The following is a 27,892-nucleotide window of genomic DNA, read 5'->3' on the forward strand; positions in this document are numbered from 1 at the left end:
ATAATCTAATTCTAAACGCATCTCTGGGGTTGTGGGTGAATTCCTTAAAGAGTTTTATCACCTATTATGGATCCCAACTGTTGCTTTAACAAATAAAACTTATTTTAGGATGGAAAGAGTCTTAGTAGCTGCATTTCCATTAACCTTATAATTGCACAAATTGCATATTAGGAAAATATATCTGCTTAATGGACACACGACAATTTAGAACAAAAACTAATGTTTTCGCTACATTTTTGCGTTAGGATGAGGTGGAATTTCAGCCGTATCAAAATTAGTTTATTTCTCAAAACTGCAGTGGAAGCATTTTTTTCGCATAGCAAGTCACATGATCAACAACCGGCGTCATTATTGGCGGAAATGACGAAGAAAACGACAAGAAGTGGTCAGAGGAGGATGGCGCAGCATGTTTTTTAATTACTTATTGCGTGAATGAACTTGTGATTCACACTCAGGTGTGATTTTAATTGCGTTTCTTATTTAATGGAAAGTTTTTTTGCATCACACGAGTCATGTGATCAACATTTAGACGTTACTACTGGCGGAAACGACGAAGAAAACGACAGGAGGTGGTCAGAGGAGGATGGCGCAGCATGTTTTTTAATGACTTATTGCGTGAACAAACTTGTTCAGGTGTGATTTTAATTGCGTTTCTCATTTAATGGAACAACGCAATTGTGTATTTTTTACATTAGCGGAATATCGACAAAGTTTTGCACACATTTGTAATGGAAACGCAGCTAAGCAGAAGCTGAATGACGAAAAAAAACACATCAAGTTGGAAATTTTAGATAGATATATTTTTTTTTAACAAGTTTGCAGATCCTGCCATGTTGGATACAGTTTATGTTGATTGGAAGTCACCTATTATCTCCACATTAGGGCTTAATATTTACTGCAAACCAATTGGCTGCTTTAAGGCGGCCCAGTTTGACAGTTACACTGGAAATCAATCCGTCCCATCAAGACAAGTCCGAGTTTCCTGGTGTCCCTTCAGAATAAAAGGCAACATAAACGTTGCTATTCTTATTTTTTCCTGGAATAAAGACAATCTAAACACTTAAATAAATCACTGCATCTGTTGTCTTATAAAAAAAACTCCTGAATCGTCATTTAATGGCTGGAAGCGGATAGAGAAACGCGATTAAATTATTATTTTTTTCTTCGACTCCAACTATACAAACCGATTTAGGCGCATGAAGGGAGGGTGGAGACATGATTTATGAATAGTTTCATTATTTCTTTTAAAAGAATATAAGAAAAAATGCTTGCATTAAACAGTTTACAATATAGTACCATGCTAGCGCTGCTTGCCCCCGTCCTAACAATTTATTAGCAGTGAAGAATCAGTGCTGTTGGAAACTACAACACACACTAGTGTTAAGAAGCTCCCTCTGTCCAGACGCGCTCGGCTTTCACCCAATCACAGTGCCCGAAAGAGGAGGAAGAGGAGACAGAATGAGGAAGAAAAAATAAAAAGAGAAACTGAAGTCATCAATTTCCATAAAGAAGAAAAAAATGGGAAATAGAAGTAATCAAAGCTGAAAAATGACACTTCATGCAGAAGGAGTTGGGTTCACAGTTTTCTCAGCTATGACGGAGGGATGGAGGAAGGTGTGCATATTGGGGCACGTGAAACGGGTTCTGGACCGGCCGGGTTCTGCTGCATTTGCACAGCTTTAGTAGCGTTGCACACCGACGGATGACGATGGATATGTCCTCTGGTCATGGACAGACTGGGAGCAAACCTACATTCCTGGTCTGATTAAATGGACTTTTCTCATTAAATTCAACTCCTCTCATCCTCCAAAAACAAACAAAAAACAAAACAAGAAGGTCCGTTCAATCCTTGGCTTTGTCTTCTTCTTTTGTACAGTTCAGAGTAAGGAAGCTAGGAGTTAATCGTGTCTCCCCGTCTGATATAAAGTCCCGGGATGTGGGCGAGACGGCTATGATGATGGGAGGAGGAGAAGCGGGGATGGAGGGAGGGAGGAAGGGATGGGGAGCGCATGCAGCAGGCAGGCGGCTCAGACGGGGGGCGCCTTGCGCTGCAGTAGATACTGGTGGATGTCGTCCGCGTCGCGCTTCAGCCAGACGGCGTTCAGGAGGATGTTCTCGCAGCACTGCTCCACGGTGCGCTCAGCGGCCGGCGCAGGGTGACTCTCAAAGAAACTCTGCAAAGGAAACGCACAAAGGCCTTTAATGAAACCAAGGCAGCCTGATGTTTATGAACGGTGGTCTGTTCATAAAACATGTTTGTTTCATTTTTTTACAGAAAGTCAGTGGTCACTTCTGAATATTTAACAGAACTCAGTGTTTATGCTCGCATCTGAAATGAAAATGCCTCCAAACAGATGCAAAATTATGCGACCACAAATATTTGAAAAGCAGAAGCGGAGCTTCCTGCACAACGAAATAGGATGCTGCCAGTGGTTTCTGGATTTTACGTCAACAATAAAACACTTGTCTTTTCCAGCCGCCATTGTACTGCTAAAACTCTGGACTCATTTATAGATTTATATTCACATATTGTCACCTTCCTAAAATTATGGTTCAAGTCATTTTTTGCCAAAAGTAATTTTTGGAAAACAAACAAAAAACATTTTGGCAAAAAAGATTACATAGGCCATTATTTTAGATAGGCGACAATAGTTGCATGCTTGTTTTTTATGTATTTAATTAAGTTATATCTAAATCAGTTATAATGTTACGTGTTATAAATGTTATGTCACTAATAGTTAGATTTATATTTACTAATATTTGACAACAAATAAGCAATTTCCCCTTGGTGATCAATAAAGTATATTCTATCCTAAAACCAAATGACTAAATGCTCTGGAGCTCAGCTTGGGTTGCTAGGTAACGGTATGGGTTTTGCTGGGTTACTAGGTGAGGGGCAATGCCATTTCAAAAACCTCCAGAAACCAAAAAACATTAAAAGCTGTTTTTTTTAAGTGCTTGGGTTGGTTTTAGAAGCAGTAAAAACCCAAATGGAAACACAAAAACATGTAAAATGTGAATTATGCATAATAAGTTCCCTTTTATGGTGGGAAGTTGGGCGGATGTTTTGAAGGTAGGACGTGTTTCTTTAGCTTAAATATTTGAGTCGACAATCTGCCATTTTGTCCGGACTAAAGTTCACAAAGAACATAAAAAGTAAATAGTTTAAGCCTCACCTTGACTTCAGTGGCCATTTTATCAATTGCAAAACCATCGACTGTGAGCTGCAAAGAGAAACAACTTAAATGTTCAGGAAAGCAGAATAATAAAAGCCTTTGCTACAATAATAAAACTAAACAAAAGGAAGACATTTTATCTCAAATAAGTGATGATATTCCATACATATAATCACTACAGACGTCCAACGGGATGCTTCCAGCAAATGAAAATCAGTTTTCCACTTACCTTGATGAGGCGTGATATAAGGAAGCCTCCTTGGTAGCGGTTGTAAAGCTCCTCCCAGTTGTCCCTGACAAATTTCCAGGCAGCTTTCCGGCCTTGCTTACTGCTTCCTGCCACCCCTCCGATTACAGACACCGTGTCCTGGGGACGAACCTCTTCCTGCCCGGGGCAACATCCACAACGAAAAGTTAAGTTGGAATAAAAACGAATACCACTGAGTTATCCAGTTTACATTTTTTTACACAACATCTGAGGAGTTTTGTGTCATATGCAACAGGTGAAGTTAAAGTGTCTGTTCAGACTCTCAGAGTGGGAATTAAGTCAAATAAATGCTAGGCTAATGCTAGCATGTTTGCTCCATTTTAATATGACTCAATACTTCAGTTTGTAACATATTTCAGTGCTGTTCAGGTCAAACTTACCTGGATAACAAACAAACAGAAAAGGTAGATTTCCTGCTTCACAAACTTAATGCTTTGACCATTCTAAAGTTTATTGGTTGGTGTTTCAGCTGCTCTCTACAATAGATTAAGGCTAGGCTAAGATTTTTTAAAATTTGTTTTAATGAGAAAAAAGGAATAAAGATGTGACGTAACCAGCTCAGCAAGTCTGTGTTCTTTCTTCCAAACACAGTCGTTTCAATCGTTTCAAAGTCCTGCTACAAGTAATAATTTGATGCTGATGTGTTCAAAAATTAAGAATTTTCTCTTTTTTAAACTGACGCCAAAGTATAACTTCACAAGATTTCTCTTTTTAATTTTTTTATGTAGCAGATGTTAAAAGTTTATGACGTCGTTCTGGCATTTTTACGACTTTGTTCCGGCATTTTTACGACTTTGTTCCGGCATTTTTACGACTTTATTCTGGGACTTTCCAGATTCAAATATACTTTGACGCCAAACTGTTGCTGTAGCTCTTTAATTCAAGATTTTGAGTTAAACGTTTACGTCTTGCACTTTTACAACTTAACATCATTTCAGCTATTGTTGTAAAGCTAACTTTACTCTAGTAATATTACCGCCATAATACTCCGTCGTAGCTCTCTGTATAGTTCTTCCTCAGATTGTTTTCTGGGGAAACGGTCACATGACAAAAAGTTATTGCATTCACTTTTCCTGTGAAAAAAAGTTTCTCAGCCTCAATAAAACAACAAATCAATGTGTGCTTGATGGGGGGATAGAGTTCAGTTTACTCAGGGAATCCTTTCACAGATTCTATTAAAAATGCGTCAAGCTGATTCGCAGGATTGGATTAGGACATTAATAGTCAATGTAGATGGAGATCAGGGACAGGGATTAAATACTGAACAAGTTGAACAAAATGAAGGATTTCTCGTTAAATTTCTTTCTCCTCTGTACAAACTGAAACTAAAACACTTGGAAGTATGTAGCTAAACAAACAAAAACAGTTTGCGTACTGAGAGAGCGAAGTTGAGGACTTTCTGGATTAGATCGGGAGCCGAGATGGCGCCGAGAACTCTCTCGATGCGATTTTTCTCCTCCTGCATGTCGGCTTGTTTATGGAGCTGCAGGAGCGAACAGAGAAAACACAGAGAATGGTGAAGAGAAGATAAAACTTTTCATAATCCACAGCTTTCCAAGAGTTGTGTCTCTACATCACAGTTCACCGTTTCTCAGCTGACTGGCAACATTTCTCAGTCTTGCTAGCATAGCAAGCAAGAAATTGAAACAGTTCTGACAAGAAAAACACCAAGAAGACCCTGCTGTGGAGAAGACTACTGCAAAAAGCCAGAAAAACTGTGGGAATAAAATAAAATTTGATGCGATTAATATGAAATATTACTTATTTTGTCATAATTAAAAGAGTGGGTTTTGATGAAAAATATTTTATCTGGCAATAAACCTTTCCGCCACAGAACTTGTAGTCAACTAAAATCAGAAAATATAAGGCAGAATTTATGCATAAATGGATATAAAAATGATGGAATAGTGAATAAAAATCACTCTAAAAGTAAATTTTCTTTGCATAATTTGAAGCTTTGTCTATAGGTTTGCAATTGGGTCCCGAATCAAAAACGTTTGGTATGGAAAGGTTTGGGACTCCTAGATTAATCAATAACAGATAATCGTTCATTGTAGTCCTGGAAGCATGCACTATAGAGAACTAAGTGTGAAATAGAAATGTTTTTTTAACCGGCATACCTTCAGCATCGTGTCCAATGTGGCGGCGTCTCCGTGCTTCAGCACTGTTAGATACACCTGGTGAGAAAAGAGAGGAAATAAAGACTCAGCATTAAATGTTGATGACTTTGGGACACAAACGATTCCCTTTGTAATCATTTATTTGTCAACTTGCAAATTTTTAACTGCTTCATTTTCTTCCTATAATATCTGCATTGAATTTCCACAAAGAATGACACTGAAAGTATTAATATGGTTTTAGATCCATTTTCTTTGTCATTACATTAGAATCTGATTTTATGTTTAATTCTTAACTTCTTGAAGTTTTCCAAAACAGTTGGCTGAATGCCACTTTTCAATCCGCCCTGAACCTGAGCGCGACCAGGAGGTGTCTCGCTCCGGAAAAGGTTTATTGAGGCGTCATCGATCCCGTGCTGTGCGGGTCTCATCCACTCTGCCGTCCACCATCCAGGAAAACGCATTTCTCCACAAGAGATCTCCCCAGTCCGGACAGAGCTGAGGGAGAAAACTTTCTCACCGGGCACAGGAATAGACTTTGAGTTATCGTGTTTACTGTAATCTGGCTCGACTGTTTTGGTGGCAGTACAGACAGGGAACTGTACTGGATTCCTTAGTTACTGTTGAGTAATGGCCCCCTGGTTGTACTCCCGTCTTCCACATCGCCAGACGACATAGCGTCTCTTTATAGCTGTTGGGTGGATTTGGGGGTCAAACCTATTTGTCCAGGCTGCGGGTCAGTGTTAAATCACAAACACTGCCTCACCGACAACAATGTCCTGGTCTTTTTTCTGCCACAGTCGGCCAGGTGTAATTCTTCAAAACACAAAGTCATTCCCAACCCGAGCATCGATGTGCCAGGAGAATGTGGATTGGAGCGGTATCACCTGTCCTCCGTCATCTGCTGTGGTTCCGACCCAGGACAGTTTTACACCTACTTAATGCACGGACAGCAGACACTGAAGGCTGTCTTCACTGCAGACCGCCACTGCAGTGAAGACATGTACAGAAGGGGCTTCATGTATGTCTATGAAAAACAAACAGATGTAGAGCAACACCAGGAAATCCCAAGGAATGCGACGGTTTCTCCAGCCCCTCCTCCCGAAGACGATAAAGGTGCTTTCGGAGAGGAGCTAAAAATATCTGATTTGGTTGAAGGAAATATGGAAGATGAGAAAATAAGCGAGCATTTTGAGGCTGGAGAAGTGTAAGCGACTGGAACAGAACATGTGTGTCCTGATGGGTTCAGTTACTGAAACATTCACGATCAGAGACACAAAAAACTTTATGGGATCAAAGGGTAAAAAGATTTTACAGGTTTCTCTCCATGCGCTCCGGCTTCCTGCCACCGTCTAAAATCATGACTGTTTGGTTAATTGGTCTCTAAATTCTCCGTAGGTGTGAGTAAAACATAAATTTTGTGAATAAAACGGTTGCACAGTGGTTCAGTTGGGAGGACTGCTACCTTGCAACAAGAAAGTTTGAATCCCCTCTCTCATAACCTTCTTTACTAGAGCCTTTATTTCAGAATAAAGGCTCAAAAATAATTAATGTATTTCTAACATTTAATTACAAAATGTTAGAAATACATTTTGCAATTAAATTTCATAAATAAAACATAAAAAAGAGATTTGCAGGTTTCTCTCCGGGCGCTCCGGCTTCCTGCCACAGTTTAAAATCGTGACTGGAAACAAATTATATGTATATATTCTATATATAGGAAGCTTATTTAAGGAGATATTATTAAGTGGAGAGTGATATATGGATTAAGACATTTTCCATTTTCCATAAATGCCACCCAAAAAAAAGATTTTTGAGTAGTGCATCTAATATAAGAAAAATAAACAACAAAAACAATTGGTAAGGGAAATTAGTAAATTTTTCAGCATGGCCCTTTATTTTATTCATCTTAAACAGATTTAAAACACTCCCATGTGCTGTAAAAACTTTGAGCTACACCTACCGGGCTCCTCAGATCTGCAGGCAGAACCTGCTTCGCCTCCACATGCTCCTTGAATCTCCATCTGGCCTCCTCCAGTGTGGGTTTGTGTCCCGCTTTGCCCAGTTTCCCCAAAACCAGGCCTCTCAGCAGGGCGTCGAGATGGCCTGAAGTCCAAATTAAATGTAAGAAAAGAAATTGGGAAATCATTTCAGCAGCTGCAGAAATTATTCTTCGGGTCTTGGAAGGATTTGAACAATAACAAGAAGGATAAAATAAACTAAACGTTTTGTTGGAGGAAGCCAAAAAAGTCATAACCTGAAAATGGATTAAGAATGAAACAAGTGGATTAATTTGATATCTAGAATTTTTGTACTGGAAAACATAATTTTAAATTGATGTTACAAGGGATAGTTTTTGAAAACAGATCAAAATGGTTGTTATGTTCAAAATGTCAGGCCTTAGTTTTGCATAATTATCCGATTCATTTTTAGATTTTTTCTCTTTTTCTCCCACTAATGTTGAGGTTTGATTGCCAGTTTATATATAATGTACAAAAACTAAACATTAATAAAATATAAATAAAATATTATGACGATGTTTTAGGGCCAAACTAAGAAAATAAATATAAAATAATAAAATTGCAAGAAGTTATGGAATTACAAGAATAAAGTTGTTTTATTAAGACTTTACTCTCGCATTATTTTGAATTAATTTTTATAATTTTGACTTTATTCTAATTATTTTATTTTATCTTATTTTTCTATTATGGCCCTAACACTCAGACGTACAAAGTATAAATGACAAAGAAAAAAAAGTCAAAGATTTGTTTTTATACCTAATGAAAAGTCTGTTCTTAAAGCCACTTTTGAATATGCCAAATATTTGATTGATTAAATAAAATAAAAGACAAACATGCTGAGAGAAATGTTATTTTTAAACATGTTATTTAATTAGGTGTTATTAAGAAGGAAAGAAATATGCATTTGGTTTAAATGTGAAGACGGTAATTTTATGACGCCGTTCCTCCTCACCTTCGCCTGGCTTGCTGTCCCAGCCCAGCTTGATGCCGATCGGGGCGAAGAGGTCCCTGATGAACTCCAGGATGTCTTCGTGAAACTCAGTGTGAGACAGCAGCGATGACAGCACTCCCAGGTTGCAGCTCAGGTCGCTCCAAACGGTGTAGTTCGGCTCGTTGACGAACGCCTCCATCAGCTTCAGCACCTCCACTGTGCTGATCATTCCTGCACGAGACTGACGCCACAGAACAGGAAGTGAGCAGAAATGCCCAATGATGAAATATAAGGAGTCATGGACCAGCTGCATCCTTTATTCATTGAGCACTATATTTGCCGTTTTATCCAGTTTTCACTCCATGCCGTTGTTTTTTATTTTTAAGCAGTTACAAGGCACAGTGGAGAAACTTTAAACTGCTGCTGTGCCAGTAGCTCCACAGGTTGTTGCTAGGTAACCATAGAATGGGTTGCTAGGTAACTAAAGAGAGTGAGTTAGCTGATTCCACCAACTTTGCATAGCTGACTGAGAGGTTTAGCAGCTAGAGTTTTTCCTCTGCCTACATCTCCCAGAATGCTGTGCGATTCTTGATTGGAGTTCAGTGAGTACTCCATATTTACTTTTTTATTCATTTTATTATTATTTGAGTTTTGCAACAAAATTCTGCTCAATATGTACATTTAAATGATGTATTATCTATTGATACTGATCATGTATCTTATCGCAATATATAATGTTACTGATTTATTGTTCCGCCCTATCTTGTATTGGTGCCGAAGAGAATGTTTACTGCACAAACAGAGGAGTTCAATACATCTCAACATGGACCTGAAATGTGTTTCTTCTCAGTAAAAACTTCACTTAGAGAGGACGTGTGCGTCAGTGAGACCTACGAGGGAGAAGAGGTCATTCTGCAGGCCGAGTCGGTCCACAGGCTGCAGGCTGAGGTCTCTGATTCCCGGCAGCAGGCTCTCCATCATGGACGCGCTGTACTGGATCCGGTAAAAGCCAACAGTTCCAGGGTTGATCTGCAAACAGAACGAATGTGTTACAGCTGGAACACATCCTCACACTGTGTTTTCAGGGTTTAAAGTGTAACATGAGCGCACCTTGATCCACTGATCCGGACCAACGCCATTAAGAGTCACAGACGTCTCAGATTTTTCCAGCAAAATCCTGAGTTTGGAGCATTTGGGGTCCTCACTAGTACAAATACTAATAGGCACCATCCAACTGGGGCAATTCTCACCTGTCCGACAAAACAGGTGGAGAATTTAAATTCACTCAAAGGATAAATAATCTTTGAGTGAAGTCCAAAGGATTAAAAAAAAACAGGTAGACAGACAGAAAAATCATCTGGTAACTGAAATCACCCAACTTCAAGTCCTGAAACTTGAAAATCAGATTTTTTCCCCTATCAGTAAACGCATCATTCTTAACTAATCCAAAGAATTGGTTGCGTAGCAAATCACAAAACTCTTCATAGTAGAAGCTGCAACTTTGTGAACAGGACTCAATTTGAAATATTTTCAATATCAGGGTGTTGTTTAAAAATAAAAGCCCTTCAGATTTAAGAAAACATTTAAAAAAGAAGCTATTTTCTACAAAGGGATACTGCAAACAGTATAATGGATGAGCATTGTTGTCAAAGTCCTGAAGGTGGCATGTCGCAAAGAGTAAAAGCTTCTTAAAGAGACAGAGGCCCAATTTCAAAGCGTTAAACTATAAATTAAAATTTCTTGTAAGTTATATTTGATATATAAAGCATTTTTATAACAACTGAAAGCAACAGTTACTTGATTGTGCTATAAAACGGCACAATTTACTTGGAAAATGTATAATACTGCCCCTTTAACATTTACTAATGCTAACTGCTAGGCCTGTTGATAAATTGTCCTGGAAATGATTAAAATAAATAACAATGTTGTAACATTGTTTTTTTTTTTCCAAGTAAATTAATAATAATAATAATACGCCCTCTCAAAGATCAATAAATTTTGATTTATAAAGAACAATTTACACTGGGAATTGGAAGACATTTTAAATATCCAAAATAAAAAACAAACACAGTAAAACCCCCAAAACAACTGAAATAATAAATGTAACCGATTATTAATTGTAAATAGTCAAAGCTCACCATTATGTGGCCCACTGGCACAGAACTTCTTCTGCGATAGTTTAAGGATTCGGTCATCACCCTGCTGCAAATGACATCATCAGACAGCGACTTTAAGACAGTGGAAAATTACGCCAGTAAGAAGACAGAAAGTGAAGAAATTACCAAGAGATTTTCATTTCAATCAAGTTCAAAATATATTGTAACCGCTACGGTTGAAACCAATTACAAAATAATCTCAAAACAATGTACACGCAAAGTTTTGTAATTTTGGTCATTCTAACTGACTTAAAGCAAGAACAGTTTGGTCAGATTTGACTTCAGACAGTGAGAAAAAAAGGCACATCTTTTCATTTAGTGTATTTCCAGATGGTAAATAAATCAACTAAATTAAATAAAACGACTCACCTGCTCCTGGTCAACTACTATGATTGGGAAGCCCATTTGCTTCGTCCATGAACTCATCACTGCAGCAATGGGTTTCCCACTCGCCTGTTCCAGACAATCCCAGAGGTCCTCTGTGGAAAACGGCCCAAAATTAGATCAACAAGTGGCGGCCATTGTAAAATAACTTCAGCTGGACACAATGCTAATTGACGGGTCTTACCTGTTGATGCATTTTTATGTTGGAACTTTAAAAGATAGGAATTCATTCCTTTCCTAAAGTCCTGTGAAGACACATTGAAAGATCGACTGAAATAGATTGGTGCAGCGACAGCGCCGGGCCACGAGTTGGAGATCACCAACCTTGTCTCCAATGTAGTTGTGCAACATGCGGATCACAGACGCTCCTTTACTGTAGGAGATGGCATCAAATATTTCATCTACCTCTGATGGATGGCCCACGTTCACCTGAAACACACAGCCAGAAAACATCACGATAATTTCACCCTTGATGAAGTAAACAAAACAATGTCTTCTAGGGCTGCAACTAGAGGTTATTTTAGTAATCGATTGATTATTTTGGCAATTAATCACATTAAAAGAGGCCACATTTTTCTTTTAAGTCTTCTTTAGACCATATTAAAAATACATTAAAAGAAGCAACTAAATAATGTGAAATGCTCAAACCTTTCCGCTTGACTTATCTGGTTAATTTTATAGTGAAAGCTGGAGGCTTTTTTGCCACTTTGAGGAGCTGTGGGTATTTACAGACTATTATTTTCTTTATATGCATCTTAAATGCAAAATGTACATATCGTTTGTTCGATTTTGGCTTAATTGCTGCTCCGAATGCATTTTAGTTTTCAGCAAGTGGATTATTATTTTTTTTGAGTCTGCATTCTCCAGTTAATGATTATTTGACTTCTAAATTAGTTGATCATTTCAGTAATCGATTAATCTGATTGATCATTTTAGTCGAAATGTCTTATGATTCATGATCACCTTTCAGACAAACCATTTAATGACAGTAGGGTTGAAACAATTCATCTGATTAATTGAGATGAATCGATTATTAAAACGATCGTAAACTATTTTAGCAATCGATTAATCGCTAACTTAAGTATACAGACTCAAAAAAGGACACTTGTCAAAAAAACCAACATATTCATAGCAGCAATTAAGACAAAAATGTACCAAATGTAAACATTTTGCATTTAAGTTAAAAACACACTTTTTTCTATAAATATGTTTTAATCAAAACTCCTCAGGTGGCCTCATAGTTTTAGCTTCATCCAGTTCATATTCACTAAAGAAATTCTATGCTATTGCATTTTAGGCAATAAAACAGTTATTTTCTCATTTTAAAAAAGCAATTGATTTGTTCCATTACATATTTTAATGCATTTCTAATATTGTATAAAAAAGCTGAAAAGGTTCAATATAATGTGTAGAATGTGCCAATTTTTTTAATCCAATCAATCGATTAATCGTCAGAATACTTGATTAATAAAATAATCGTCAGCTGCAGTCCTGATCGACAGTCTCCCCAGGAGAATAAAACCCGTCCGGTTCCTGGTTGTCCTACCTCTATGGGATGGCTGCTGTCCAGCGCGTCCAAGTCCAGAGCCCGGGTGTAATCTGCTGAGACAAACTGGGTCCAGATGTCATACTCTGGGAAGCAGTGATCCACACACAGGTACTCAATCCAGGAGGCAAACCCCTCATTGAGCCAGAGGTGAGTCCACCATTCCTGCACACAGACACACATTCAGTCAGGGGAACGTTGTCCATGAACAGCTGCCGAATCTCAACACAAGTGATCTGTGGGATAAGATCTTAATTGGGTTAAGTTTCACTTTAAGAGCTTCTATAAACAGACTGGTGAGATGTGCATCATAGGACGATCAATTAGCCTGCAATTTTTTTATACCAGATCCTATTTTAATATTTTTTCCCCTTGCTTTCTTTTCTAAAAAAGATTACAAGTCACAGAAATATATTTTCAAAAAGTGGCTTTTATTTCAATCATCCCTTCATTGAGTTGTATGACAGAGTATAAGGAGAAATATTTGTTTAATGACAATGAGATAGTGAAAATATAAACAGAAAAAAAAATTTTTACCAGAAAAAAACTTCTTCAAATTGAGAAAAAACTTGATTATCGAGCTCAGTCAGTGATTCTTTATTAAAAATAGACATAGTTGTTTGCACAATCGTATCAAAACAAAGCTACTGATAATCTTTTAACACATTACATCAAACTATTAAGTTTTCCTATTAAGAATTATTGGTCAAACCTATACCAAAATGCTCAACATTCATGTTTTTCTCTTAAAATTACATTATTCTTCTAATATTATGACTTTATTATTGTAATTAAAAAAATAAAATCTTGGGCATGCCGTGATGACGTAGCGGATAGTGCCACCCATATTTGGAGGCCTTGAGTCCTCGACGCGGCCGTCGCGGGTTCGACTCCCGGACCTGACGGCATTTGCCGCATGTCTTCCCACCTCTCCTTCCCCGTTTCCTGTCAGCCTACTATCATATAAGGGACACTAGAGCCCACAAAAGACCCCCTGGAGGGGTACATAAAATAAAAAATTATAAAAAAAATAAAATCTTAGCCTGGCCCTTATATTTTGTTGACTTGAATTCAAAGTCAAAATAAATAGAAGCTACGAAACATTATTTTCAAACAAGATGGCGGCTCTGGGCGTGCTGACATCACTGAACTGTGGAAACTACTTGTGTAGGAAAATATATACCCATTTCACATCAGCTCGGAAGGCTAAATAGATTCATAAACATAAAAACAAAGCATATTATGTCTACAATTGTAATATTTTTTAGTTAGTTTCATAAATGTACAATATAGTTCCAGTTACCTATAAATTTCCCCCCATTAACTGCCATTTTTATTTATTTCAGTTAGCAAAAAAGTTTCAGTTTTCATTAGTTTTAGTTAACTGTAGTCACCTCGGGAGGTGCAAGATGATATTTCCCTTTAAAAGTTACTAGTGAGCGTTCTGGATTATTACCATGGTCACCAGGTTTCCAAACCACTGGTGGGCGAGTTCATGTCCGACCACTAGCGCCACCCACTGCCTGGATGACGAGCACGAGTTCTTCGGGTCGATTAGCAGTGCAGTCTCCCTGGAAACAAATATCAGCTGTGACATTTATTTGACTTTCTGTAAAATTTACAGCCTTACTGTTGTAAATCTGTTCAGTATTGTATGTTTTGTATAAATTAACGTAATATTATCTTTCCTTTTTGCCAGATCACACAGCCAGTAGAGTTTATAACTACATTAAAAAATTAACAGCCAACCCATGTGATCTGTATTGCATATGATCAACACTCATGAGCGATTGGTATATTCTGAAAAGTTATAGTTTTAATTAAGCCATGTTAATAGTCTTAATTAACCATTTTAAAATTGCTACTGCATTAGTAGTTTCAGCCTCAGGCTTTAAAACACTGCCAACGTTAATACCATTAATGTTTTACTACAATCCAAATATAAATGATTCTCACTGAAGCTCACCTGTATGTAACAAGGCCCCAGTTTTCCATGGCACCTAAGAGGCAGACAGAAAACTGAGTTTTACTCTAAATGTTTTAAATTCCTCAGAGAAGCATAGGTTTGGTAGCTACTCACCAGCAGCAAAATCAGCAATAGCTATGAGATCAATTTTAGGTAATGGATAAGGAACACTGAAGTAGTCTTTGTAGAACGGTAAAGTCTTAGAAGCAACCTGTACAAAATTTTTTTTAAAGCCTGTTATTGTGACTTTTATCCACCGTCAGCACCTGAAAATGAGAAAAACTAACAAGCACACACAAAACATGGCAGGATAAAAGCACATTCATGCAAGTTTCAGTTACATTTAATTTATTTGCTGCTTCAGTCATAATTTTTAGTGAAAATAAAAGAGAACATAAAGCAAACGGACCCGTTCGGTTGGTTTAATTCCCAACATAATATTCTCACCTCCAATGCAAATTTCCCTTGTTCTGCCTTCCCGACGGGCGTGTAGACCCGTACCTTTACGCCATCTGACGACTGGGTCTCCACAAAGTCATATTCACCGATCACAAAAGCTACGAGGTATGTGGACATGATGGGCGTGGTGCCGAACTTTACTTCCACGAGGTTTACATCAGCTGGGTATGGCTTTTGATGAACGACATCCTGGAAAGAGGAAACCATAACATAAATATATCGTCATTTGAAAACAGCACAAAGAAGAAACAAGGCAAAGACAAAAATTAAAGGCAGAATTTTAAATCTACTTATGCTTAAATTAAATGCAAGTAGAACAGACACTAGCTGTGTTTCTATTGACCATATAATTGCCCAGTCTGACATTTTCCAAATAAAATTGCTTAATGGAAACACAATACATACAAAAAATAAATAAATAATTGTTTTTTGTTAAAAGGTTTTGGGGCAAAGATGAGGTGATTTTTATTTTGGCTACCAAAATTTATTTATTTTGCAAAACAGCAATGGAAACATTTTTATTATTTTTTTTTTTTAAATCAAACGAGTTATGAATCAACATTGCTGCCACTGGTGCAAAACACAAAGAAGAAGAGAACAAGAAGTAGTTGGAGGATGATGGAATAGCACGTTTTTTAATGAATTATCACGCAGACAAACATATTCATGTGTGATTTTAATTGTGTTTCTTATTAATGTAACCACCTCAACTGCGAAATTGTGTTCTTTTCAACATTAGCAGAATGTTGACAAAGTTTTGCGCACATTTGTAATGGAAAAACAGCTGGTGTCGGCCTCATACCATGTTAAAAGCAAAGGAGTAAAACTGTGATTTTAAAAGATTTAAAGGCATCAACTTAAAGCCACCAGGGCAAATGTCTGATTCCCCCTCAAACAATGAAAATATTTGAGGTTTAATTTCTTGTTGAAAAAAGATGAAAGCCGGGGAAAATGCAACATGATCATTCAGACTCCAAACGCTTTGAAACCAATCGGATATGTATCTGAATTAGCACCACATAGAAAATATCGGATTGGACCGTTCGGACTGCCGTGAAAAAGTCAGATTTGGGTCACAATTTTGGGGGAAAACCCCCGCATTGTTCTGCTGTTTGAATGTAGCCTGAGATAATGCGTGACTTTTCTTCCTATGTGAAGGAGAGATAATTTTCTACTCTAGACCAGTTTATAAAATGTTTTATTTTGCAACATTTTGGCAAGAAATTAATTCCATACATACCTAACAAAATGGTGTAAATGAAATAAGACTTACTCGTTAGCTTTGTTAGTCAAAACTTCCTGTGACTAACAAACTCCCAGTTTTACTCATTTCTCAGAAAGAGCCAGATTTATTTACCCAGCACACATCAGTTGAAATGTTAGCTATGAGGGGTGTGGTGGAATATATAACCTCCAACAGATAGTGGCTGCTGATTAAACGTAGATACAAAAGCTTTCACTTCAGACCGACACCCAATGACTAAGCTTATTGCTCATATAAATATAGCAGTAGCCTGCAGCAGAAAATGCCGTCCATCTGCCTAATGTTATGGAAACTGAGAGGACGACAAACACAGATGTCAGAAAGTTGGCAGCAGAGAGCAACTTGGGGAGGCGTGGAGACCAGAGTTTCTGATAATGAGGTGTGAACAGATGACATACCATATTGGACAAGGCGACTCTGTCCTTGGGAACTATCAGAGTGATGTCAAACGTGGCTTTAATGGCGGGCTCGTCCCAACAGGGAAAAGCTCTGCGGGCATCAGTGGCCTGAAAGAGACGAGAGGGAGGAAGAAAAATTTTAAAAACTTGAGTTTTATTAAGACGTTGCTTAGTTCAGAGGGACTTGGTCACTGGCTGGGTGATAAAAGAAAAACAGAACATAAGAAAATACCTAAGTAGGGGGCGGGGGGCATTTATTGTATCATTTATCATAAATCCATAACAATATATCCCGTTAAACATGTGATTAATATCAATACATAATGAGTCTAACAGAATCTGACAGAATTTTCACGGCCAGCTAAGCAAATTTGGCGGAATCAACTGACTCGCTCACTCTTTGGTTACCTAGCAACTCGCTCACTCTTTGGTTACCTAGCAACACCCTGTTGAGTAACTGGCACAGAATAAGTTTAACTTTTGCCACTGTGCCTCATAACTGCTTAAAAATTAAAAATATAGCGTCATGAAGTGAAAACTCGGGATTAAACAGAAAAGGTCATAGCACCAGTTTGGCAGGATTTCATTTATTTCAAACAAAAAACTAGTCAATAATTATCCATAGATGATTAACTAAAAGCAATTAAAACGTAGTCTGATTTAACTTCAGACAGTGAGAAAAAATGTGTCTTTCTATTAGGTGTATGAAAACATCTGGTTTCAACTGTAAGGTTTCCAAATTTAGACTTTTAACCAAGCATTTGATTAAACTTTATTATTAAACTGTGCAGTTTGAAAATTGATCACTTTCTAGACTTTACCCAGAAATTAAGCACGTTCCAAACCTTGAAAACACCAAACTGAAATTCAAGAACCCTGTTAACTTCACCAGGTGTCGTTTGCCCTCGATGTTGTGTTTATTGTTGTGTTTACTGATCAAAGATCAGCTGATTGAGATTGTGAAAGATTTAACGAGTTGCTTCTCAGGCTCCAGAAAACCAAACCAGTTCTTTTATAGAACCAGTAAAGAACCGGCGCCTTCCTGTCCATGGAGCTGCTTTAGCGGAAACATGGAGGACAGAGAAAGACATGCCTTGAGGGCGAATACCATCATTTTCATTTTTTAAATTATTACACCTTGTTTGTTTCAGTTGGGGTACCGTGAGATCTTTGGATCTTCAGCGCACTAACTGTAATGCTTAATGTGGCCACTAGGGGCGCTGTTGGAGGGAAAATGACAGGATATACACTGTCTGCTGCCTCCCAGTGCAATATGATCTCTGAAAATTAGGAAAATATTCAACGTCTATACCATGTAAAATCCTATTGTTACTGAAAGTTTTTACATTTAGCTATACTCTTTAAATAGAGTTGTAATTTATTCAGGTAATTCGGGGCTGTCACTGTATCATTTACAAAGTTTAGGGCAGTTTCGTTTTGACTAGAAAAGTGGCGTCCAAACATTTTGCCTTGCCTCAACTACTGTTGGGACACAAAATTAATAAAATAAAAAATTTAAAAATTAGTTTGCTGTGACTTTTTTAAAGTTTTACCGACTCAACAATAAGTTTTTTTATGAAACCTATATATTAAAGATCGAAAACACAAAAAGCAGGTCCTGCAGACTGTTCCTGTTTTACGACAGAATATGATTCAGGGCCACCCTAAGAAGATAAAAAATTTAAATTATCAGAATAAAGTCATAACAAAAATTTATTCCCGTGTTTTGCGACCTTATTCCTGCTACATTACAACTTTATTTTCATAATATTACTGTCATTGTTTTCTTAGTATGGCCCTAATACTCTGTTTTTCTTTTAATAATGTGTACAGTTTCCAAGTTTCATCTACACCAATCATTTTGTATTGGCGACCGATGTTGGCAACATTTTTTTAAAACTTGTGCTCAGCGGCCAAACAAAACCATTTCAAGGGCCTCAAATGGCCCCTGGACCGCACTTTTGACACTGCTGGACTTGACACAGTAAAGGCTCAAACAGTGGCTGATGCAGACTGCTCTCCTTGATGTCTGCAACACCACTGGTTACTATCATTTCTTCTTGAGAAGTTGGACATGTGAATTCAAACGTTTAGAGAAAAACACATTAGGTTCATCTGTAATTGTTTTATTGCATTTTAGATTCATCCTGAAAGCAGAATATCAGGTATACCCAATAAGTATTGGGTAGTACAATAAAGAAATAAAAACAAATTTCCTCACCTCTTTGTATCAAGCTTATTTCTTCAATAGCATCTGAATTGAGAGTATAACAATAAATCTGCCTACTGTGTTTTTCCATCCTGCGGACGCCATCCACTCACCTCAAACTGTGTGACGGCTGCATACCGGGTCTCTCCAGCAGCCGTTGTATATTTACTTCTATAGAATCCTTTCATTTTGTCGTTCAGTTCCCCAACAAATTCAATCTTCAACGTGCCAGAGCCTGTGGAGGCATTCACAGAAAGAGCACCGCTATTTGTTCTCGTTTTTTACACGTTTTCTGAACAACTCTTTGACAGGCAAAACCCCTCCATACCTTTCTGTAGGGAACTTGGAAACGACAGGGTGACTTTTTCATCCTCATTTTGATAGTTGAAGCCTGTGGCATTGATTTCTGAACCAAGGAAAACAGAGAAACACAGACAGAGAAAGAGAAAGAGAGAGAGAGGAAGGCTGATGACTTGGAAAAAATAACACTAGTGTGACTTTTCAGTCAGCTGACACAGAGGTGAAAGAGGTCAACACAGTATTTTAGTGAGGATAGTGACATGACAAAAGGAAGGAGGAAAAGCCAAACTGAAAGTGTGACTCTCACCATCTGCTCCTTCTGGTACGAAAGAAGCTGTGATAATGTCAATGTCAGCGCAGTTCATCACGATCTGATTTGTAGCCTGTATGACCTGTAAATATTGACAGAAAACAGTTTAATCTACTGAGTCACAAACAGACATGATTTATGGTTGCAGTTTGTGTTTACGCACAATACGACGTGTGAGAAATGCTCACCCATCCAGCCTGTCTGAGTATAGAAAGCCCTCAAGACCAAAAATAGTGCGTAAATTCTAAAAAAAATAGTGCGTTCTAAACTGTAGATAGCTGGATGAGCTGTTTTTATTTATTTTTTCCACACGCAAATGTGTTGTGAATCTCAATGCACATTGTCAACAAACATTTGACACCAAAGTAAAAAAACAAAACCACCAAAAAACAAATAAAAAGGAATACCAAAGTTTTGAACTATTTTTTTTTGTTACAGACACTTTGTCTTCATTGTCTCTCTCAGTCTTTCAATTACGGTAAAAAGAAATTGAGCAATTTATTGATTTACTGCTTATTGCGATAGACTTAATATGGACGCCCTAATAAAACTCCCTCTTTAAAGTCTAGTTCTGCTCTATTTAGCTCAACTCTTTTCAGACATCCAGCTTGCAAGGAAACCCAAAGTGTAAATGAAACTTTGTCTGAATCTTGCACTTTGCACTGAAATGGGATCAGAGCCTGGAACACATCCAACATGTCTAAATGTTTAAAAGTTGGAAACGAAACTATTCCCCAACCCATCCAGCACAGAGCAAGGCGAGAGAAAGACACACTTGGTCCATGGTTCTCAAACTGTGGAACCAGGGCCTCCAGTAGTACTCAGGCTCACTTCAATGGGATTGTGAAGAAATTTCAGCATTTATTAATTTATGATATAGTGACAACGAACAAATACCGGAAGATGTGAACTTAAACTTGAATCCAGTGATAAATTAATCAGAATCGCACTTAAATGCGCTCCAGTTCCAAGTTGGGAACCCAGATAGATTTGCTCAAAGCTTCATTCAATGATAATGTCAACAATATTAGCAATACAATGATTAAATCTACAACACAATATAACTTCAGCCATTGCTACGCTGTTTGATGAATGGTTGCCAGATTGGATTTTGGAGTTGTGTGACTACGTATATGGAAGATATGGACCTTGACGCAGCTCTCCTGGGTTCAAATCCCAACCCCCAGACACCATTTACTACCTTCCCTTTCTTTTTCTGCCCTTCTAAACAACATCCCTCTAACTTTATTACTCAGAAACCCAACATCTAAGGACTATTACTTAAATTTCCAATCTTAAAGTTGGAAAAATTAAACTTTTATGTAAAACAAGTTAAATAATAAAACAGAATCATTTAATAATTTATGACAACAAGGCTGAAAAGTGCAGGTCTTTGTTGCAGCACTGCTTTGTAAAGTCTTACATGGAAAAATTGAGGATTACTGCAGCAGATCGTTCTAAATTGTGATGCAAAAAAATTTGTAGAAATGACTGTGAATTTATTGTTAGGGCGAACAGACGCTGGTGCACTGTAACAGTGACATTGACAGTTTGTAGCACGGGAGTTTTGACACAGCTGTCAGCTGTGAGACTGACAAGGCGGAAAACTGGCCGCAATTATGAAACATGACAGAAGGCAGAAAGACAGACTGCTGAGCCTTTGGAGCACATTATATTAACCCGCTGAGACCTTATGCAACGCAAACTTCTCACTTCAAGACATGGACTGAACCAGGGTTGAAACTTTATTTTAAAATAAATGCTTTTGTCAAGATGTTTTCAAATGAGGTAGAGATAATGTGAAATGTTTTTGTTTTCTTAAGGTTTGTAAAAACTGAGGCATGATCCTCCTGTGTTTGAAATCAACTGTCAGGACAGTTTGCGAGTGAAGGCAGATACTTAAACCTGAAAGGACTTTTAAAATGCATTTCAAACTTCGCCAACAGTTGGATAAGTGAAAGTGTGTAGTGTCTTTTCAGAGGGAAGCGCCTCCCTCTCTAAACTGCCTCTTGTCTATATACACACATTTTGTGATAGCAAAACAAGTGACCATCTGATTTCAGTCCAGTTTCTTAAAAAGTTGCTTTTAGAATTACAAAATCTGATTGTTGCAGAATTTGGTGCAACTGCGGATTGAGCAATCAAACAGGAGGCGTGGAGGGGACTCAAATTGGAACATTACAAATAAAATAAGCGTCAGAAATCAGCAGCATGTGATACTTCATCAACTATGACTGCTACTGAATAACACTAACCCCAGCAGGACCCTCCCTATGTGTGCTAATGGTGAGAAACATCAAATGTACATAGCAAACAGATGCTCATTGCGTGCTTTCTCTTTCAAGTACCAGTTCTAACTGGCTGCAAAAACCATCTGTCATCATTACCAAAAACACCTGCAATGCAACATCTGTTCACCTTTAGTTAAGCTGATATGTTGCTGTAACTACTTTGCTTTGAGAATACAAGTTGACTGAATCACAGGCCAGGAAAATTTTTTTTAAATTCTGCTTTTATTTTTATTTTTTTAAAGTGGTCACGATTGCTAATAGGGTTGCAAACAATCAATCAAGTTACAGTTAATTATCGAGTAAAATCTACTTTTGTTGCAGTTTGGCCGCCGTCCAGCAGAGGGCGCCACTGGTCATCCCTAAGCAGAGCCAGCTGACACAGGAATCAAGAACGGGAAACAGAAACGGTCCAAAGGGACCCCGGTGTGGAATGTAAAATGCACTTCATGCCGTTCTGTTTTGAAATATAAAGAACTCGACAAACTCATTACGTTTCGAATTAATTGATTTAACTAATAACGTCTGCTAAGACCTTCTTTTTGTATTGTAGTGAGGGCGCCGCTGGTCATAAGCGGAGTCGTTAATACTCAAACAAAGATGGCGTTGAACAGGAAAGAGAAACGGTCCAGAGTCCGATGCGGTTCTATTTAGAAATATAAACACCTCAATAGCGCTCTTTCAGCCTTGCTCAGCAGCCTCTCATTCAATAATTACTGATACGAAGGTGAGGATGCGATGATAGAAACTGCTAAATTATGGGGGGAAAACATGATGCCAATAGGCACGGTTGATTTTGAGGGCCGTCGTGACTTGATAAAGTTCATGGAACCAGTTCTAACTGCTTGCACAGACTGTCATCATTACTGAAAACACCTGTAACGCAACTACTGTTCACCTTTAAACAAGTAAGCTGCTACCATTACAACTGCCATGCTTTGAGAGTGTGACAGGTTGACCATAAAAAGCCCAAACAACCACTGGGCTTTTTGCGACCACACTTGATCCAGTTGATCAGCAGCCCATAACTAAGAATCTATGCTTAGTTTTCCCTCCTGACGTTACAGGAAACGTCATTCTCCATGACTCTGAAATACGTCCGGTAAATAAAATGCATATTCCATTAAAATATTAAATGTAAACTTTTCCATATCTACTGTCAAACAGTAGCACTACATTTGCTTTGAAATTATCCTGCAATATAAAAAACAGGAGCACCACACAGGACAGTACTCTGCCCACTCCTTTTCACTGTGTACACCTGAAACTTCCACCTATAGTCATAGCCCTGCCATCTGCAGACATACTCGAATTACACTGCAGTTGTCAAGCGCATCATATATGTAGAAGATATTGAGTACAAAGAGCAGGTGGACCGCTTGGTGGCATGGGGTGGAAACAATCATCTCTTCTTGAATTTAAAAACAAAAGTTAAGTTTCAGGAGAAACAGGAATGTGTCAAACAAGCAGCAGTAAAAAAAAAGCAGAATGTACTCCTTGTACTTTAAGTCCTTTGGCGTTTCTAAACTGCATGCAGCATTTCTTCTATAATCTTGTTGAGGAGTGTGTAACCACTTCTGTCATCATCTGTTGGAGTAGCAGCATCACAACCAGTAACTTAAGATGTTTTCACATCAGATAGTCCCGTAGATCCGGTTCCATTGCAACATTTGAACACATAAACACGACAAGTGCAACTTCCTTCTTCACTAAATATAAATAAAAATGGAGCAGTCAGATTTTGGCAGTTGTAGGATTTCACTTTTGTTGTTGGTAAAAGACCACGAGTGTTACACTCACGCTTTGTTTTGGTTGCATTTACCCAGAATGCCTTGCACTATAGACTGCTTCCTGCTTTTGGTGCGGTCTCCAATCCACTAGGCGTTCACATATGTGTTGCCAGAGTTTACTACAACTGAATTGAAACCTAGGTTTGTAGCCAGACCAGAGTTCACTTTCTTGGTCTGCATCAGAGTTTGATTGAACATTGACATCTCCCCAAACAAAATGGACTTTCTAGGCAAATTACTAGAGTTTGATTAAAGCGGACTAAATGTGGCTGGTGTGAATAAACCCTTGAAAGCTGAACAAGATGATAAAGTTGACTACGTACTGTGTCCTACTGTGGAACCTCTGGAGATGACCGTACAAACGAGGACATATTGGACAACATGGACCATCCTCTTCACAAGACCAATAATATAACGCCAAGTCATTACCATGTAAAACCACCTGCAAGTCTTTTAGGGTACATCTCTACCAACTTTGCTCGTCTAGAGACTGACATTTTTGCCTGTTCTACTTTACAAAATGGTTTGTGTTTGGTCATGTTAGCTGGACGGTATCCTCAAACAAAAATAATAAAATCTTGGGAATGATTTCCAGCTTGGATCTGAACTTTGGGGTATTTTAACACAAGAATACTCTCGATTGTTTAAAGTCTAGTCTTTTGCTTCCTCCAGTGTCTTTGCTTTGTTTTTTCCAACATTGACCTGTATTAGGTCCAGCCGTCTTCGCACTGCATCTCTGCAGCCCCTCCATTGTCACCAATAATTTCTTTGCTGCTTCTGAATTATGCTCTTGTTGTAAAGCTTGTCAGTTTAGGTGGATACTATAGTTTGCTATGTTCACAGTTGTGCAATGATTTATTTTTGGATGGTTCTTCAAACATCATTCAGCAAAAATCTTCCAAACTTGGAATATTGTTTTATAACCTAACATTGCTTTAAACATCTCCACAATAGTAACAAACTTCTGATTTTAATTTCACATAGGTGGAATGTATTTAATAATTACGTAACTTGGAAGGCAATTGGTTTTGCTGAATTTTAATACGAGATACATCTTAAATGCTGAATACAAACAGCAGAATATGTCGCAAAAATATATAGCATATCCTCTCAGTGTGCACAGTATTCATATTGCAAAGTTCAATTTGGAGGGCAATAATTGTTGGTTAATATTTTCCAAGTGATGGAGGCACTGGTGAGAAAGAGACGAAAGATGATTTCGTACCTGACTGTCATCTCAATATTTATCAAGAGCCAGATTTTCTAACATTGTGCAACACAGTTACAAAACTACAAAAATCTTTAGACTTGAAATTGTAAAAATTCAAGTCTTAAGTGGAAGGAAAATGATGCAAGTGGAAGGAAAATGCATCATTTTCCTTCCACCTAATCATGCACTACTTTACTGTTTTACTTTGTGTCGGTTTATCACACAGGATACAATAAAACACACTCACGTTTGTGGTGTTAACTGGACAAAATGTGCAGAAGTTCAACAAGTATATTTACATTTCCAAGGCACAGCTAGCTATATGCAGTACTATTTGCAAATCCACATGTTTATACAAGAACATAATAAGCTGGGTATTGAATTATGTTCTGTTAATGTGCAGTGAGAGAGAGTTTACAAGCAGGGACATGTTTGCACAGGTGGCTGATATGTTGGTGGCCACACAATGGGCGGAAGTGCACACTATGTAGAGCTACTGATTTTTTTATTGTGGCCTATTTTACATTAAGATTGGTTTTCTTAATTATACATTGGGTTGTACAGAATTATAATATAGACAGTGTTGAGTAGAATAGCCAAAAATTGTAGTCGAGTAATAGTACCATCACGTCAACCTATTTTTACTCCAGTACGAGTAAAAATTAGCCGTCCAAGAAATTACTTAAGAGTGAAAAAATATTTAATACAAAAAGCTACTAAAGTAATGAGTAAGCTGATAGCAGCTCATGTAATATTTTAAAATGCTGTCAGACAGCAAAAAATGATAGTTCTGTGCAAATTATGATTCTTCAGAGATTGGACATGAACTAAAATTTTAATTTAAATAGCCAAAAATAATCTTGTAGTGGCTTTAGCATCAATATAGTTTTTTTAAAAATACTTATTGGTGGTATTTATGTATCTTTTTTTAGGGATATAAGTACATATTATGCTCCTAAAGAGCCTAATCGTAGCTGGGTAGTATAGCAAAACATTGTACTGAAGAAAGAGTATCACAACGTCAACATATTTTTACTCCAATAAAAAGTAGCCGTCCAACAAGTTACTCAAGAGAACAAAACATGTTTCACAAAAAGGCTACTGGAGTAACTGATCACAACATCTGATTTAATATTTAGAAATGATGTCGGATAAACAAAAATATAAAGTTATGTCAAAATTGTAAGATTTTAAAGACTAAAATAAAAACAAAATTTCAAAATAAATTTAGGAAGAAAAAATATTTCCAAATCAAATTGTTTACCATTAAACTTATAAAACTAATACTTAAAGAAGATAGTGTTCATATGTTAAAAGAAGGAAAAGTACTTCCAGTGACAATAAACATTAATGTTTTTTTTAATCTCCAAGTGGCACAAAAGGTTCAGTAGTCAGATAATAAAATAACAACAACAGAGAATGCTTATGTTAAAGTCGCACGGCCCGATCTGTCATGGTGGAATGCAGTCCGGAAAGAAGGTTCTCCCTGGTTCTGGTCCGTTCATGCCTCATTCTAAAGGGGACAACATCACTATCTCCTTCTCTGTTATTTCAACTGTTAACTTTATGCTTTCTATATCCATGAAAGCTGCATCTAGTAGTCTGAGAAAATTCTGCCAACAACTAAACGTTCTTACTCTCCTTCTATTAACTTTTTACATGCATTTAAAATGTACTCCTACATCAGTCAGTCAGTCTTCTTAACCTCAAGTCGGTCGCGGCAGACAACCCCTCACACTGAGCCAGGTTCTGCAAGAGTTTTTCCTCTCACGATCACTGCATGCTTGCTAAGAGAGTGTGCTGCAAAGTCAATGACACAATGCGATCTGCTGGGTTTCCTTAGATAGAAAACATTTGAAACTAATTTGAATAATTAACTGAACTCCATGCACTGTTTGACGAGTAGGACCAACTGCAGTGTATGTATGATTGAATTGAAGTGCGTCGAGGCGTGTTGTGAATTGGCGCTATATAAATAAACAACTGAAAACTAAATTAACGGAGTATTTGTAGCTAGATACTACCCATCTTTGTGCAACTAAACTGCTGTTACAACGGGCAACTGTCAGACAGACTGGGTGAGCGAGTGGGAGGGAGCGACACGATGTTGCCATGATTTAGCAAACACTTGACAGCATTAGTTAGCTGTACCTCGGCTTGTTTGAGGCAGTAATAATTATTATTAAAGTAATATTTAGTTGTTAGGCTATCTAAACTGGTCTAACGTTAGACTTGCAGGCAGACGCTGTTAGCATGAAGGCTAGCTTAGATAGATATTTAAACAGTAGGCTATGCTAACATGAGAGTGCAGGTCTGCTACCTTGTGCACAGCTGTGTTAGCTTTAGTGACTAGCCCATTAATACTATACAAAAGTCTCTTGCTGCTTTCCATGCCAATGCGAAACGCTTACAAATCTACATTAGCGACCTTCAGTTAACACACCCACAACAACAGCTAGCGGGCTAGATGTGAAAATTTACTCGTGATCAGTGAACCACGATAAATTGGCTAGCGAGTGGCAACGTTAGCTGGTCAGATTACGTAACAAAATCCCTGCTTGGCAGGCTCAGACAACATCATCCATGTCTGAAGCCAAGCAACTTACCTCCACTTGTGCCTCCAGCTTGCCGTCAAAGGTGAAGTCGATCAGATCTGGCTTCAGACACAACCCATAGTTGACGGGGCAAACGTCAGTAGGTAACCGCACGAAGGGCCTTCTTTCGGGCATGGTTCCTGTATTTTGGCCGCTTGCGCTGCTGAACGAGGAACTGTGTGTAGTAGCGCCGTTTATCTTTGCGATTTTTATAAACACAGAATTGATGAAGTTGGGTTTCGGCAGTGCGGATGGACAGTAGCTGGTGACTGTACGCGTGAAAAGGAGCGGAACGGTGCGTCCGAAGAGCAGCAACATGAACTGAAACCCTTTCAGCGCTACTCTTCGTTCTTGTACAGCCCAAACAACTTCACTTAATCAGCGTCGAGTTCAAGAGAAGTGACGTCATCGCGTCTCGGCCTACGCTCAGAACGTGTGTGAGGCAGCGCGGACAACAAACCTTTTCTATTTTATTAATCAATTTTTACTAAAGATTCAAAAGCGG

General features: G+C 38.0%; 1 protein-coding gene across 1 annotated transcript; it reads right to left on the reverse strand.

The window, feature by feature from the left end:
• Positions 1 to 778: 778 nt before the first annotated feature.
• npepps (aminopeptidase puromycin sensitive) lies at positions 779 to 27,787 on the reverse strand. The gene is made up of 23 exons (XM_028017375.1): positions 27,400 to 27,787; positions 19,503 to 19,587; positions 19,224 to 19,301; positions 19,009 to 19,130; positions 16,687 to 16,794; positions 15,013 to 15,213; positions 14,680 to 14,776; positions 14,566 to 14,599; positions 14,056 to 14,170; positions 12,600 to 12,764; positions 11,378 to 11,482; positions 11,238 to 11,298; positions 11,039 to 11,148; positions 10,652 to 10,715; positions 9,624 to 9,763; positions 9,408 to 9,542; positions 8,535 to 8,754; positions 7,525 to 7,667; positions 5,565 to 5,621; positions 4,820 to 4,927; positions 3,406 to 3,561; positions 3,177 to 3,224; positions 779 to 2,174 (listed from the first exon to the last, which is right to left on the reverse strand). Exons 1-23 carry the CDS (start codon positions 27,703 to 27,705, stop codon positions 2,028 to 2,030), a joined length of 2,805 nt encoding a protein of 934 aa, XP_027873176.1. The 5' UTR covers positions 27,706 to 27,787; the 3' UTR covers positions 779 to 2,027.
• Positions 27,788 to 27,892: the final 105 nt, after the last annotated feature.

Source organism: Xiphophorus couchianus, chromosome 5 (genome assembly GCF_001444195.1).
Source record: "Xiphophorus couchianus chromosome 5, X_couchianus-1.0, whole genome shotgun sequence".
Classification (NCBI taxonomy): domain Eukaryota; kingdom Metazoa; phylum Chordata; class Actinopteri; order Cyprinodontiformes; family Poeciliidae; genus Xiphophorus; species Xiphophorus couchianus.

Excerpts from the sequence above, each read along its gene's own strand:
- npepps (XM_028017375.1), bottom strand. The coding sequence starts at position 27,705 with ATGTTGCTGCTCTTCGGACGCACCGTTCCGCTCCTTTTCACGCGTACA. Across the intron at positions 14,171-14,565 it reads TGGGGCCTTGTTACATACAG|GGAGACTGCACTGCTAATCG; the intron begins GTGAGCTTCAGT and ends ATTTGTTTCCAG. Across the intron at positions 9,543-9,623 it reads GTCCGGATCAGTGGATCAAG|ATCAACCCTGGAACTGTTGG; the intron begins GTGCGCTCATGT and ends TTCTGTTTGCAG.